This window comes from Scyliorhinus canicula, chromosome 8, assembly GCF_902713615.1.
Source record: "Scyliorhinus canicula chromosome 8, sScyCan1.1, whole genome shotgun sequence".
In the NCBI taxonomy this organism is placed as follows: domain Eukaryota; kingdom Metazoa; phylum Chordata; class Chondrichthyes; order Carcharhiniformes; family Scyliorhinidae; genus Scyliorhinus; species Scyliorhinus canicula.
This window is the reverse complement of record NC_052153.1, coordinates 77,034,641-77,051,158: the sequence shown is the minus strand read 5'-3', so window position 1 is coordinate 77,051,158 and position 16,518 is coordinate 77,034,641. Positions and strand designations below refer to the sequence as shown.

The window sequence follows — 16,518 nt, the reverse complement described above, 5'->3', positions numbered from 1 at the left end:
AAGATCGGCAGGCACTGAAATATAAACAAAAATTTGCGGCAGCACATTCATTTTAATCGCCTGCACCTGACCTGCCAGCGACAGAGGGAGAGCATCCCACCTTACCAAATCCGCCTTCACCCTCCCCACTAAGCTGTGCTCCCCACTAAGCTGTGCAGCTGATATGTGACCACCAACTGTGCATCATACAGGTCCGCACTCGATATCCGGGCAGTGTGCACAACACCTTCATCCTGACACTCTCGCGATTCCTGATATATTCGAGGCGCCCCTTCCCGCCCCCGGCTGGGGTTTGGATCCTGGGTGATGGGGGTTATCCATTGAGGTCATGGCTGATGACACCGACCGATGCGGAGACCTGCTACAATGATGGCCATAGAGCAACCAGGAATGTGATCGAGCAGTGCTTCGGCCTCCTGAAGATGCGGTTCAGATGCTTGGACCGCTTTGGCGGGCCCCCCAGTATAACACTGAGAGGGTCGCCTGCATTGTGGCAGCCTGCTGCGTCCTCCACAACATGACGCAGCAGAGGGGCGATATCTGGAGGAGGGGGGTGAGCGACAGGCCTGATGAGGCGAATGCGGTGGAGGATAGGCAGGACATGGGGCACAGGTAGTGCTAGGACCAACGTGCACGAGACCCTCTCATCTTCTCCAGATTCACCAATTGGGGGGGTGGGGGCTGGCCAGGGGCACGGACACCGCATCCCACCCCCCCCCACAAAGCATGAAACTCCCTCCGTGATACATACCTGCCGCAGTACGGAGTGTGAGCCCTAGGTTGGCAGTATCAGCTGGTATGGGCCATGGGATGGAGGGTGATGACAACCCACTCTGCGATGAGCTCTGGTACTCTGCATTGTGTGATAACGTTTGAATTTTGTTCACGGTAGCTCTTTCCACCGTCCACCTGGGTGATGGCTACATGCGAGTTGGCCATTCCATCGCACAGTCCTATTGAATCCCTGGGGTGACGGTGGCTACAACCTGCCTCGGTGTTCTGTCAGATGCGTGTGAGGGGTGGGCTGGTCTGGGCTTGCCAGCGGGGGGATGGAGAGCCCGGGCCACCCACACCATTCGCCCATTCCCCCTCCGTAACTAACATTTTAACAGTGGTAACAGGTGTTTAATGTTTAATGTGAACAACTATATACAGGTTTGTGCCGTAGCCCCTATAACTAAACTGTGCCCTGCACTTAACTGGTGTCTATCTTTCTAGCCTTCCGTCCCTAACGCTACGTCTAGGTAGTTCCCCAGATGATTCGGCAAGATTGGAGGCCTGCTGTGATTCCCGCCGTGCAACCCGGATCCCCAGTGGTGGGCATCTTCTGGGGCGATTGGGCCCGATGGGCTTGGCTGCTGCTCGGGTGTCCCAGGTGACGCGGTGTTGCCATGTTCTGCCCGCTGCCCACCAGATGCACCAGGGACGGGGGGATTGTGAGGGGGGAAAGAGTCTGAGATGCTGCAGTGTTCTGGCAGGAGAGTTACTGGCACACGCCCGATCACCTCCTCCTCACTTGGGGTGCCCAATGGCCCCCGGGCTACTCCATGGGATGGGGGTGCAAGCAGAGCTATCCCCTGAGGCTCACCCGCCAGCAGACGCTACCAGTCATGGAGCACAGGGAGTGGACCATCTCCGTCTGGGACTGCGCCACATCACCCATTGACAGTGCCACCATCTTCTGGGTTTGTGTCACATCAGCAGTAACTGGGCCACCTCCCTCTGTGTGTACGCCACGTTGGCCAGTGCCTTGTCAGGTCGATGCATCTTTAAGAAATGGGTGTTTGTCAAATAGCTGCAGTGATGTCAGAGTGGGTGGAACTGGACTGTCTTTCTCTCTTTCACTTCCATTTTGAGCTGTAGCTGCTTTCTGGCTCTGTTTTTTGGTTTTGTTTTGAGTTGGAGAGCTGCATTCAAACAAGAAGCTATATCTCTCTCTCTCTCTCTCTCTCTCTCTCTCTCTCTCTCTCTCTCTCTCTCTCTAAAGAATGTCTCCAGATCACTTGATGATTTCAAAGTAATACATGTTTCTGTAGAGAATTTAAAACTGCTGTCTTTGTTAAAAAAGGGTTTAACTTATAGATGTTGCTAGGAAAGGTATTAAGGGTTACCGATAGAGTATTGTATCTGTGGGGTGGTTGATAAGATGTTTACTGTGTGTTTCTAAAATGTTAACTGGGTTCATACAATAAACCTTGTTTTTGTTTTTAAAATACTTAACGTTTCTGTTGCATAACACCTGGAGAGTGGACCCTTGTGCTTCCCCATAACCAAAATCTATTAAAAGTTGTGGGTCAGGTGAACTCCATTATAACTTTGGAGTTTTCTAAACCTTGGCCCATAACAGCCTTGACAATTCCGCCGATGTTACTAGCCGTGGCCTGCTATGACTGGGCCACGCTCAGAAACGCTGCTGTGATGTCCAGATGGCTCTGGCACATGGTCGCCTGTGAGGCGGTCACCTTGCCGTGGGCCTCGACCAGCGCCCGCGCAGAATGCCTCAGGCTTTGGACATGAAACTGTTGCCCCGAATGCCTCATCCGCGGACGCTGGCTGTGCGGTGTTGGCCTGGGTGGCACGCATGGTCAGCACCACTTCCTGCTGCTGCTAGCGGTTGGACCCCTCCAACTGCACCTGCAGGTATTGGATACTCGCCAACAACCCCTCATGTGATCCCTGGCTAGCGACTGCATCTCCACAATTGATTGGACTGTCCGTTCCAGAAGCCTGAAACCCGTCCAGATTGCAGCTGGTCCCTAGGGTCGGCCTGCCCTCCCCTCGGTGTTCCTACCTCCACCTGAGGTACCACACCAGCTGTGTGGTGCGCACGAGAGAGTGTCCCTGGAGCCTCTCCACTCAGTGCCCAACCAAGGTGCGTGTCTCTGGGATGGTGGAGGGTGTTGGCGATAGCTGTGACGGGAAATCTGTGACATCCTCTGACTCGAGCTCCTGAGTCTCGGGCAGAGGGCTGGGTCCGAACTACTCTCATCGCTGCTCAGCTCACTGGGGTTTTGGGCTAGCGTGTGGGGGGGGGTGCGGTTTGACACATCCGTCACAGGGAACCACAACTAAGCGGGGTCTCACTTCCTCGCGCCAGTGGCCGAACTCCACCTCGGCGACCTCCCTTTCCTCCGGGCCGCCGACCACATCCCGGGCACTCTGCTCTGCCATGGTGAGGGGCCGCAGGTCGTGCGGTCCTCCTCCTGCTCCCGGCGATTGTGTGTGACTTTCTCCTGGGGGGGGGGGCGTGTCTCCAGATCAGCATCCGTGAAGCTTGAAGCTGCTCTCCTTGCTGCCATCGTGTTGACTGGGATGGTGTGTGGGGCGTGAAGTGTGTATATGCAGCTGCAGCTTGTCAGCCTCCTGAGGTGTCAATCGCGAACCCGGCACCGTTTCTCATTAGAATTGTTTGTGTTCTGTGTGGTGGTGTAGCGACAGTTTTGCTGTTGTGGAACTCCACAAATTCTGCGTCGGCTTATGCCTCAGAAATGGAGAATCCCTCCCAAGTCTTTCACTTCCGTCTATTGACAGTGCAGCTAACTTGTAAAATGCATTGTGAAAGTGTTGATGGTGTGGACGTACACTAGCAAATCCCTAGCAATGTATATTTTGTAAAAGGACAAACTTGTCAGAGCTCAATATAGATCACGTTTTAGGGTATTCAGAAAGAAGTTCCAAATGCTGTAAATGTGACTTACACTTCTGGGCTTCATGAGAAACTTTTGGTAAGCAGCTGTTACTTCCTTGTATTACTTCTCCAGACTGTTTTCTTCCCATTTCCCAATTATCCCACCCATTCCTGCACAGAAATATAGAATGGGAAGGGAGAGAAATACAAAAGGAAGCAAACAACATATGAGAGTTGCAGGAAAAAGTGATTTTAAAAAATGAGGGAAAGCTAATGACCAGAAAATGAGCCAAAAAAGAATGTGATACAAGGGAAGATGAGAAAGCCAGAAGCGAGGGTGCAGAGGGAAGTTAGGGATGTATGTGTGAAGTAGAGAGATTGTTGTGTTTTTTTCATCATTTTATTTTGATAGTAAGCTGGAGAAACCATTCCGCTATTATTTTAAAATCACTTCCCCATAACCATGTTCTTCTTTGGTTTGACCCAGAAACTGACATTCCTCAGAGCCTTGGACTTTTAGAACCTTTGTTGACTGAAACTGGTTTTTCTATATTGTGCAGGTTGTCCCAATTTATTTCAGTGTAATTACCTAAGATTATTGTTAGGCGGTAACACTGAGACATTTGGCTGACCTCCAGATGTAATCCTAACCTTCTCTTGGAGCTTGAAAATAAGGCCGTTTATGGACTGATCCAAATCGTTACATTTAAATTTGAGCTCACCACTGTGATGTATTGTGCTCGGATGACTGAATTTTCTTTACTGTGGAAAAATAAGCCAATTTGGTCTTTCATAATTATATGCTTTAAAGGGCACGATACGGTTAATTGCAATACAGTGCTGGAAGAGCCTCAATTTGGCATTCAAAAGAGAATCTGATTCTGCAAATTTATTAAAAGTGAAGTCAATACATTGAATATGCAAGTCTAAGTACGGTAGCATTGTGGATAGCACAATTGCTTCACAGCTCCAGGGTCCCAGGTTCGATTCCGGCTTGGGTCACTGTCTGTGCGGAGTCTGCACATCCTCCCCGTGTGTGCGTGGGTTTCCTCCGGGTGCTCCGGTTTCCTCCCGCAGTCCAAAGATGTGCAGGTTAGGTGGATTGGCCATGATAAATTGCACTTAGTGTCCAAAATTGCCCTTAGTGTTGGGTGGGGTTACTGGGTTATGGGGATAGGGTGGAGGTGTTGACCTTGGGAAAGGGTGCTCTTTCCAAGAGCCGGTGCAGACTCGATGGGCCAAATGGCCCCCTTCTGCACTGTAAATTCTATGATAATCTAAGGGCCATTATTCAAACTCTGGGTTATACTGAATAAGCTGTTGCAACATATTCACTGCTGGAGCTTGTCACCTTCAGTGACCACGACTGTAAACCCGTGTATGTGGATGTCAGATGACCAGATGAGGCTCAACCATAACAACTCCACAATCAATGTACTAAAGTTTACACTCCTGCATGATGAATGAGTACTTGGGGTACAGGGTGCTGCAATTGAGAGAGCATGGAAAAAAATTGGATTTTGAGAAAAAAGTATAACGGCATCCAAATACCAATCGATTGAAAAGTAGAGAAAAAACAATGTCTTATTTACTCCTATGTTCCAGTAGAATACTTAAATATGCAAAACCCTGATGGGAGGCATAATAAGGTAGATCTTATCAGATTTAAAACTAAGGTTTTAACGTTTTGTAGACTCTAATAGAACTTTTGGCTACAACTAAGGAACAACTAGTTTGTGAACTAGCTTCAACAATGAAATATGGGTTGTGTTCTGGGTGACTGAGTACATTATTTGAAAATAAATTATTCAGATTGATCTCCAGATCGTTTCTTTAATAGGTTGTAAGTTAAGAATTTTAAATTGAGCGACTTGATTTAATTGCTATTGTAAAACAGATGAAAAAATTACAGCAGATTTGACATTGGTTTTAAGCATTGTAAAATTCTGTACACCAAAACTATTGTGAGCTTATTTGCTAAGCTAAATGTCACTGTTGGGAGACAGCTTGTTGAAATAGAGGACTAGCCAGGTCAACTTGGAATTCTTCCATTTTCTTTTTTTTTAATAAACATTTTATTGAGGTATTTAAGTTTTATAACTATAACAGAAGAAACCGTTTACAGACAAATATACACATAGTGCAAAAGCCGTCTTCCCTCACAGGTCCCACCTTTTCTAACACCCTACTCTAAACTAAACCTCAACCCTTCTGCTGACGGTTAATTTTCCCCAAAGAAGTCGACGAACGGCTGCTACCTCCGGACGAACCCTAACATTGACCCTCTCAGGGTGAACTTGATTTTCTCCAGACAGAAAAAGCTAGCCATGTCAATTAGCCAGGTCTCCGACTTTGGGGGCTTTGAGTCCCTCCAAACTAATAATATCCGTCTCCGGGCTACCAGAGAGGCAAAGGCCAGAACGTCTGCCTCTTCTCCTGGATTCCCGGGTCTTACGCCACTCCGAAAATCGCCTCCTCTGGACTCGGCGCCATCCTTGTTTTCAGCACCGTGGACATGACATCCACAAACCCCTGCCAGAATCCCCTAAGCTTCGGACGTGCCCAGAACATATGAACATAGTTCGCTGTCTCCTCCCGCACACCTTGCGCACCTATCTTCTATCCCAGAGAACCCGTGAGCCCGGTGAACGACCTTTAACAGTAACAGGCTGAGCCTGGCGCATGATGTGGACGCGTTGACTCTGCTCAACGCGTCCGCCTAGAGACCGTCCTCTATCTCTCCTAATTCCTCTTCCCATTTATGTTTCAGCTCCTCGGTCTGCCTTTCCTCTGACCCCATGAGTTCCTTATACATGTCTGAAACCCTCCCTTCTCCCACCTATTTCCTGGAAACTACCTTATCCTGTATCCCCCCTTGGTGGTAGGAGCAGGAAGGTTGAGACCTGCCTGCATAGGAAGTTCCGCTCCCCTGCGCCTGCAGGTACCTAAACTCGTTCCCTCCCGCCAATTCAAATTTCTCCTCTAACTCCCTCAGGCTGGGGAAGCTCCCCTCTATAAACAGATCTCCCATCCTCTCGATCCCTGCTCTCTGCCATCTCCGGAACCCTCCATCTAGCCTCCCCGGGGCAAACCAGTGATTATTGCAGATTGGAGACCAGACCGATGCTCCCTCTGCTCCCACGTGTCTCCGCCATTGCTCCCCGACTCAGGGCCGCAACCACACGGGGCTGGTGGAGTACCGTGCCGACGGGAACAGCAGAGGCACCGTTACCAACGCCCCCAAACCCCTTACATGATGCCGCCTCTACTCGCTCCCACATCAACCCCCCCACCACCCATTTCCTAATCATGGCTATATTCGCCGCCCAGTAATAATAACTAAAGTTTGGCAGCGCCAGCCCTCGCCGGCTGCGCTGCAGCATCCCCTTTTTAATTCGCGGGGTCTTACCAGCTCATACAAAGCCAGAGATCACCTTGTTGACCCGTTTAAAAAGGGATCGTAGAATACAGATGGGGAGACACTGAAACACAAACAGGAATCTCTGGAGGACCGTCATTTTCACTGTCTGTACCCTCCCAGCCAGTGACAACGGGAGTACGTCTTACCTTCGAAAATCCTCCTTCAATTTTGTCTACTAGTCGGGCCAGATCAAGCTTGTGCAGCCGTTCCCATTCCCGTGCCACCTGGATGCCTAGGTACCGGAAGCTTCCTCCCACCACTCTAAACGGCAGCTCCCCCAATCGCCTCTCCAGCCGCCCCTTGCCTGGATCGCGAACATCTCACTTTTCCCCATGTTCAATTTATAACCTGAAAACCGGCCAAAATCCCCCAGAATCTTCATGATTTCTTCCATCCCTTCCTGTGGGTCTGATACATATAGGAGCAGGTCGAGATCAGCTCCCCTATAACCACCGCCTTCAGCGCCTCCCAGACCACTGCAGCCAAAACTTCCCCCGTGTCATTGACTTCCAGATAGTTCTGGATACATTTCCTCAGCCGCCCACACACCTCATCCGCCAAAAGTTCCATGTCCAGCCTCCAGTGCAGGCGTTGGCCACCCTCCTTGCTCACCTGTAGGTCAACCCAGTGCAGGGCATGATCCGAGATCGTGATAGCTGAATACTCCGTGTCCACTACCCCCGTCAGTAAAGCCCTATTCAGGATTTAAAAAGTCAATTCCGGAGTACATTTTATGCACGTGCGAGTAGAAGCAAAACCCCTTCACTCTCGGCTGCCCAAATCTCCATTGGTCCACCCCCCCCCCCCCCCCCCCCCATTTGCTCCATGAGCCCCTTTGCCATTGCTGGCACCCAGCCTGTCCTTGTCTAGGCCGGTCTAGCCCTGTGTTAATGACTCTGTTGAAGTCCCTCCCCCATGACCAGCTTATGCGAATCCAGGTCCAGGCTTCCCCAACATCCTCCTTATCATGCCAATTTGGCGCGTACACATTCACGAGCACCACCGGCAGTCCCTCCAGTTTCCCACTGACCATGATGTACCGGAACCCCCCCCCCCAACCACGACTATTCTTCCCGCCTAGAATGACACTCGCGTGTTGATCAGGATCGCGACCCCTCTAGACTTACAGTCCGGCCCCAAGTGGAAAACCTGTCCGATCCATCCCTTCCTTAATCTGACCTGGTCAGTTACTCTAAGGTGCGTCTCCTGCAACCTGCAACATTGCCACGTCTGTCTTCAGTCCCCTCAAATGCACGAACACGCATGCCCTCTTAACCGGCCCATTTAGCCCTCTTGCGTTCCATGTGATCAGCCTGATTGGGGGGCTTTTTGCCCACCCCATCCCGATCAGCCATCACTTTTCTTGGGCCAGCCTCCAGCCCGCGCCCCACGCATCCACAGGCCTGCCCCCAGGCAGCCTCCATCCCCGACCTCCCTATTGTCCCACAGCAAAAGTCCCCCCACATTAGCAGAACATTCCCCCCCCCCCCCCCCCACCCCCAGTAATAGCACTATACAAACAGCCCCCTTCAACAAGCATAACATCTGCTCACCCCCCACTGCGCTTCCGTGAGCTAGCCCACCCAGCTGGCTTGGTGGCCCCCACCCAAACGAAAACAATCCCAACCCAATTGCCCAAAAGAAACACAAAGAAAATCAAAAAGAAGATCCAATATCTAACATTCACACCTCCATTCCCCATCAGTGCAAATGCAAACTTTAACTCATGCAGCTCATCCGCAGGCCCCAAATCGATACAGAAGGCATTACAGATAACGTCCAAAAACTTTTTTAAACATGAACACTACAGCAAAGTTCAGTCCAAACACCTCAGTCCGCTACCAGCCCTTTCTCGCGAAGTCCATCGCTTCCTCGGGGGACAGAAGGGGGCCATTTGGCCCATCACAGTTGCATCCAACATCAATTTTCCAAATGAGATCCGACAAAAAATCCAGAAGTCCAGAGTTCCGACACGAGCGGGAGCCATAAAATGTGCGATCTACTCCTTCATAGCCGCCACCGGAAGTCCATCGCATTGTTCCGTATTCAACAAGTTAAAAGCTGTAATCTAATAGTACAATCTACTTCTTTCAACCTACCAATGTGATTAGTTGTAATGTAATTTGTAAAATAGAAGCTTTAAAAGCTGAAATGTTTTAATCACTTGTGTCAACCCCTCGGCTTCAGTATGTCAGTGATTTGAACGATTCCCCATCAACCGTTTAATTAGAATCACTTCTTATTCACAGTAGCGAACCAGTTGGCTTGGACCTGAAATACTTGCAGAAGAGGGAAGGCGGTAAACCAATTTCATCTCGAGGGGCACTACTACAGAAGGCATCATGTCCATCTAGTGCAGGTAGTAAAGTAGTTGGACGAGATCAAACTTTTGAATACATTATACAAGTTTTCATGCCTGTAGACGAAGAAAACTGCAATAACTGGAAGGTTGTAATGTTTGATTTATAACCACTTTTAATTTTTGCTTTAAAAAAATCAGTACTTAAGAAAATCATACAGTACATTTTTAATCCATAGTTACTTAATACAAATTATTGGAGAATTTGTTTTTGGTGCAAAAAACATGAAATTATCATGAATTCATTGGAACAAATGGATATAATCCAACCAACTGTTGACTTTCTTATGCTGTTTAGTATGAACACAAAGTTATAATGCCCATTATGTGTCAGTACAATTTGGAAAATGCCTGCAAAAGTCTACAAGTAAGAACAATAAATAGAAAATGTTGGAAATACTTAGGATGAGTACAGCTCCAAGTAATACTCAAGAAACTTGACACAATCCATGAATGCAGCTCACTTAATCAGCACTCCATTCACCTCTCTTAAATATTTCACTCCCTTCATGACAGGCACACCATGGGTGCAGTGTGTATCTTCTATAACTCACCAAAACTCCTTGAACAGCGCCTTCCAAACCTGTGACCCATAGTATCTTGAAGATCAAGGGAGGCAGATCAATGCGAACACCACTATCTGCAAGTCCTTTTCCAAGTCACATACACCCTGACTTGGTAATATATCACCGTTCCTTCACTTGCATTGAAATATTGGAACTGCCTTACAAAACTGCACTTTTAGTGTAGCGACCTGCACAGATATCCTGCAGCAGTTCAAAAAGGCACAGTAACTAACGCCCTTCTCGAGCAACTAGGAACGCACAATAATTTCGGCTTTGTCAATGATACCTAGATTCCATGAACAATTTATTTTTTAACAGCAGCTATATGGAGAGAATAAGGACTGCCCAGATGATTCCTGAGTATTTCAAGCATTCTCTTTCTGATTTTCAACATCCTAAGTGTTTTTGCCTACAAATAAAGGACTTCAGCATATTATCCATGATATCATATATGCATCTAGAGCTCAATACAAGATCAATTCTACATAGGATATGAGAGGTGTTCGACATGGTGATGCCTTCAGTTTTCTCTTCCTGTGGGGGTCTCTCAACGTCATCTCCTATCAGCTTGGCTGAGAGTAACCAAAACTAATATCATCATGCTTCATGGCACAGTGCATTGGGGTGAGTTTCCTTCAGTGCCTGTCTTAAATTTTTCCACCCACCTGCCCCTATGTTACAGGGAAATATGTACAACATCTTCCTACTTCATCAACAATAAATAAGCCACTTAAGAAAATCATAGGTTCAGAGGAGAGTGAAATGTTCGTCATTTTGGAAATAGAAAGTAGCTCTAGCAAACTAATTTAAGTTTTCAGGAGTAATAGAAATGTTTATCATTAGCTGGTGCCTGTCCTAAATTAGGTCTGCTCACCTATCTTCCAGTCCTTGATATCTACATTTGTGCACCATCTCCCAGTGCTTTTTTGAAAAATTAATTTAGAATACCCAATTCTTTTAATTTTACAATTAAGGGGTAATTTAGCATGGTCAATCCAAAAACCCTGCCTATCTTTGGACTGTGGGGGTGAGACCCACGCAGACACGGGGAGGATGTGCAAATTCCACACAGACAGTGACCCAGGCCGGGATTGAACCCGGTTCCTCGGCGCCGTGAGACAACAGTGCTAACCACTACACCCCGTGCCGCCTCTCTCCCAAAGCTTTTAATTAAAATATTTTGTTCTCAACTTAAATCCTCCAAGGTGTCATATCTTTCAAACTATGCAATCTCAAACATACCGATCAGACTTTGGCACTTTAGTACATTACCCCTTCTCTCACGGGCAGCATGGTAGCATGGTGGTTAGCATAAATGCTTCACAGCTCCAGGGTCCCAGGTTCGATTCCCGGCTGGGTCACTGCCTGTGTGGAGTCTGCACGTCCTCCCCGTGTGTGCGTGGGTTTCCTCCGGGTGCTCCGGTTTCCTCCCACAGTCCAAAGATGTGCGGGTTAGGTGGATTGGCCATGCTAAATTGCCCGTAGTGTCCTAAAAAGTAAGGTTAAGGGGGGGTTGTTGGGTTACGGGTATAGGGTGGATATGTGGGTTTGAGTAGGGTGATCATTGCTCGGCACAACATCGAGTGCCGAAGGGCCTGTTCTGTGCTGTACTGTTCTATGCTCTATGTTCACCTCAGTATTGGTAATAGGAGCTTCAGCTACATGAGTCTCTGTCCCACATTCACTTTGTATCTTTTGGACCAAACATTGGATCATCCTTCTTACCTTACCCATCCTAGCTATTTATGAAATTCCTGCAACACACATACTTGGGTTAAATGTTAAAAAATTTGGTTGAATTTTCATTCGGTTGTGGAGAGGGGCGGGCCAGCAATTTCTCACCACCATCTGGCATGCTGAGTTGCTGGCATGTTTCCTTCAGGCCATTTTGGAGCACACTGCATTTGTAACCTGACCAATGTATGAAGGAAGCCTCCCATTGTGGAGAGGTGTCCCTCTACAGTGACCGGCAGCAGTGATTACTTTTTATACCATCTTCAAAATTCTTCAGAAGGTGCCTCTGTCAAATACCTACATCACCCACTTCTGCAATGGGCTGCTGATCTTTTGGTGCTTGGGATCTTCTAATGGCCCTCCAGCCACAGGTATGCGCTCTCCATCCACCCTTAATTGGATGGGGCTAAGTGGTCACCTCCTCAAAAAAAATGCCGTCAGGTTCCTGGCAACAACATTTCTGGATACCTGACCCCAACATATGCCCAATGGTGGGATTAGGGTCCTTAAATGAAAATGTTAATAAAAATTCTTCAAACAGGTTTTGGAAATGAGCAGTTGATCATTTTTAGCCAGCAAGTATAATTACTTCCTTTTCTCTTCTTTCTCCCCACCTCCATTGTTTTCTGGATGTTTATTTAGTGTCAACACGTCCGCCTGTGCCAAAGCAAGGAAATCCGCCAACAGTGATGTCTGCCTACTTCCCTGGACAACAGCCGAGGCTCCCTGCATCATGAAGAAAGAACAGTAGCAAAACTTCTCAATATGGATCATAATCATGAAAGGAGAAAGGAATTTTCTTCCCTTTGATTAAAAAAGGGCCATCAGAACACATCACTGCAAGTATTGCAGTGATACATTTAGACCTGTTTGTCTTTTGTAAGAAATGACTGAACTGGGCAGTGATAATTAGCATAAACCCAGGTGCTCATTCAAACTGCCAGAATACACTATTGCCATTTTCAGAATGTAAACTTGCATACAAATCCAATCTTCATTTGAGGGAAGGTCTTCCATGCAGACCGCAGCAGTATACCAAAGTTAATGTGATAGAACTAGAAGTCTATATTTTGTGCCTTGCAGATTACTAGTGTTGTGTGTGATAGATAATTTGGTAGAGGTAATTTGGAGCAATCAAGGTATGTGTATCAGGGCAATAAAACTTGGGAATTTGGTAACAGTGAAGAACATTGGCTACCTTCTACATGAAGAACCTCGGACTTTCTTCCTTCTGCGTCGTCCTCCCCCAACACACACTCTTGAATATGTCCTGCTATTAATATTAATGCAACGGCATCATGGTGGCGCAGTGGTTAGCATTGCTGCCTCACAGCACCGAGGTCCCAGGTTTGCTCCCGGCTCTGGGTTACTGTCCGTGTGGAGTTTGCACGTTCTCCTCGTGTTTGTGTGGGTTTCGCCCCACAACCCAAAGATGTGCAGGGTAGGTGGATTGGCCACGCTAAAATTGCCCCTTGATTGGAAAAAATAAATTGGGTACTCTAACAAAAAATAAATAAATTTTAAAAATTAATATTAATGTAACTACAAACCTTTAGAGGATAAAATTCTCGGCATACTTATTAAGTTGATGCACATTGTTTTTCTATAATGTTGTCAGCATTAGCAATATCTTTGACACCACTCTTGTCTTTTGGTGTTTTTCTTCTTGCTCAACCTATCCTTTATCAGAACCTAGCTGGGATCGCATGAGTGGTATCTGTTGATTCTTAAAAGAAGACAGCAGTTTCTGTAGGAACAGCTATCATAACAAACTAGTTGCAAGTGCACTGTTGTTATTTTCAAGACATCAGATTTGAGACAATTATCTACTAACTGAAATCAGTTTTGAGTTCAGTTTTCTTCAACAATTATTGGAACCTTACTGTAATTCAGTATATACAGTCAGTATTACAATACAGGAATGGGTTGTCCCTGTCAAACACTGCAGGGAATACGGAATTGTTGATGATTAGCACTGGAGGGGGTAATTACAGACATGTTTGGTCTTATTAGTAGGACAGTAATTATGTACTTTTTGTATCTGCAAATTAAATTTGATAGTTGCATAATAAGGAAATTAGAATCCATTTTGTTTGATGGAATGCACCTCAAAAAATATTAAGTGCCATTATTTATTATGCCCTATCAATTTTTTTGCCTGGAAGCATGAACTACTGCAACTTACTGTGTCGTTCTGAATTCTATTACTTTGATAAGGTGACTAATATAATTGCATCAGGGATTTTAAAGCACATCAGATGTACAGATCTGACATTACGTTCCCTATTGTGCTGTAACTAGTAATTTATGACCTCCGTTGTACTGAATATATGTCTATGTAAAAATTGTAAAATATTTTGTATTTAAAATGAGTGTTGCATACATATTTTGACTGAATAAAATATATGTACTTTTGCAGAAGAGATTGTGACCCTTCATTTTTTTAAAAATAAAGTTGTTCAGATCTGCCATCAATAAGTATAACTGGAATATGAAGTGGGGAAGAAGATTTAAAAATAAAATCGTACACCAAAATAGGAGAGCTCACGTACTAGAGGAGGAATGCACAATGAGGCAAGTGGCCTTTGTCATCCTTGGTTTTTCTTGTGTTTTCATGTTCTTATTTCTTGAGAGCTCCCCCTTACTGAATGTGGTTCATTAAAATTATATTAGAGTGCAAAGTGTATTGCAGACGAGTCCAATCCTGGCCTCGCCCAACATCTTGTAATTATTAGGATTTGGATAGGAGACCACTAGAAATGACAGAACTAAAAATCAAACCTGATCATTTTCCCTCTCCAGATCTGTCGGACTGATGCAAAGTTTAATGAATAAACTGCCTTCTTTGGAAGAAAAATAAGTACTTGCTTAACAATTTGGAACTTCACCTTAAATCACCAAACTTGTTTGCTCTGAGTACTTTCCACAGTCTACATTCAACAATAATAAAGCTGGGAAAATTTCCTAATGTACTCTGCAAGAATTACACAGGTCTTCTGCCAAACCACTTGTTTCCAAATTGATAGGCATTGTCCAGGCAATATGACTGGTAGATTATTATGTTCAATATTAGCTTAATTGTTTTTCAGATGTGTGGTTATTCCTTTGTAGTCACAAAGACTTGCAGTAAGTAACCTGGATCTCTCTTACGTTCCAACTAGCTCAAGGCTATCAGTCATAATTTAATTTTCAATTTGTGGAAGAAAGAGACATAGAAAGCGATTGCATTTAAATAATTGAATAGAAAATTGATTTGTAACGTATTTGGAATTTTAACATTTTGGAAGGGAAGGAAGCTAGGAAAAGCTTCCTAGTTAATTAAGAATGGCATTAGAGAGGGATCACCTTAGTTTTGAAGATCTAGATGTAGAATTAGTCTGGATAGATATAAGAAATAGTAATGCTAGGAAATCACTTGTGGGAGTAGTTTATAGACTCCCTAACAGTAATCACACCACAGGTTAGTGTATACAGGGAAAAATAATGGAGGCTTGTGACAAAAGGTATTGTGATAGTCATGAGTGATTTTAATTTACATATGGGTTGGATGAATCAGATTGGCAAGGATAGTCTGGAGTTAATTTGAGTATTTTGGGACAGTTTCATAGAGTCCTGCAGCCAACCAGAGAGCAGGCTTTTCTAGATCTGGTAATATACAATGAAACAGGATTCATTAATGATCTTTTAATAAAGGGACCCCTTAGTTGCAGCAATCATAACACGGTTGTATTTTGCATTTGATTTGAGGGAAAGAAGAATGGAATCCAAGATTCGATTTTAAAAATTGTATAAGGACAATTATGAGGATATAAAGAAGTAGCTGGCTAAAGTGAACATTACAAGGGACAGATCAGTACCAATGCAGTGGCAGACATTTAAGGAGATACTTCATGCCACTCATCAAAATGATTGAGAAAGACGAGGAGAAGGATGCACTAGCTGTGGCTAAATAAGGAAGTTAATGATAGTATAAATTTGAAAGAAAAAGCATACAATTCCATGAGGAATAGTGTCTGGTCAGAAGATTGGATAAAATATAAAAACAGCACAGAATGACGAGAAGAATGAGAGAGAAATTGTACGGGAGGAATCTGGCTAGAAATATAAAATATTTATACAGATATTTAAAAGGAAAAAATTAGAGCGTGTTGGTCCTCTGGAGTGAGTTGGGAAATTAATAATGGAAGATAAGGAAATGATGGATGACTTGAACATATATTTTGTACCTGTCTTCACAATTGAGGACACATTTCACAACTAAAAGGTGAAAGGGAGGCAAGAACTTGAAACAATGCCGATCATCAGGAAAAGGGTCTAAGAAAATTCTTACAAAAAATTGACAAGTTCGAAATGGCTTTCATTCTAGGGTCTTAAAAGAAGTGGCTGCTGAGATAGTGACTGCATTGGATTTAATTTTCCAAAGTTACTAGATTCTAGAAATGACTCATCAGATTGGAAATCAGCGAATGTAACTTATATTCAAGAAAGGAGGGAGACAGAAAGCAGGAAACTACAGGCCAGTTAGCTTAACATCTGTCAGGGGAAAAGCTGAATTCATTATTTAAGGTTATATTGGGGCACTTAGAAAATCACAATGTAATTAGCTAAAGTGAAAAGGTTTGACAATTAGAATTATTGGGGGAAGTAACTAGGAATGTGTACTTTAGATTCCCAAAAAGCATTTGACAAATTTCCACACAACGATCACTACACAAAGTAAGATCTCCGGATGTGTAGGTCTTATTGGGTAGGCAAGATGTAACAAGTGGAGTGCCACAGAGATCAGTGCTGGGACCTCAACTATTTATAA

The 16,518-nt window shown here is 45.2% G+C and overlaps 1 protein-coding gene across 2 annotated transcripts in view; it reads left to right on the top strand.

Moving 5' to 3' along the window:
• Positions 1-14,131, top strand: part of LOC119970335 (spindle assembly abnormal protein 6 homolog) — a 90,228-nt gene extending 76,097 nt beyond the window's left edge. For both annotated transcript variants that reach the window (XM_038804779.1, XM_038804778.1), the window contains 2 exons: positions 9,299-9,408; positions 12,351-14,131. In XM_038804779.1, the coding sequence (XP_038660707.1) occupies positions 9,299-9,408; positions 12,351-12,445 (205 nt within the window). In that variant the 3' untranslated portion in view covers positions 12,446-14,131. The remainder of the gene's footprint in view (positions 1-9,298; positions 9,409-12,350) is intronic.
• The last annotated feature ends 2,387 nt before the right edge of the window (positions 14,132-16,518 follow it).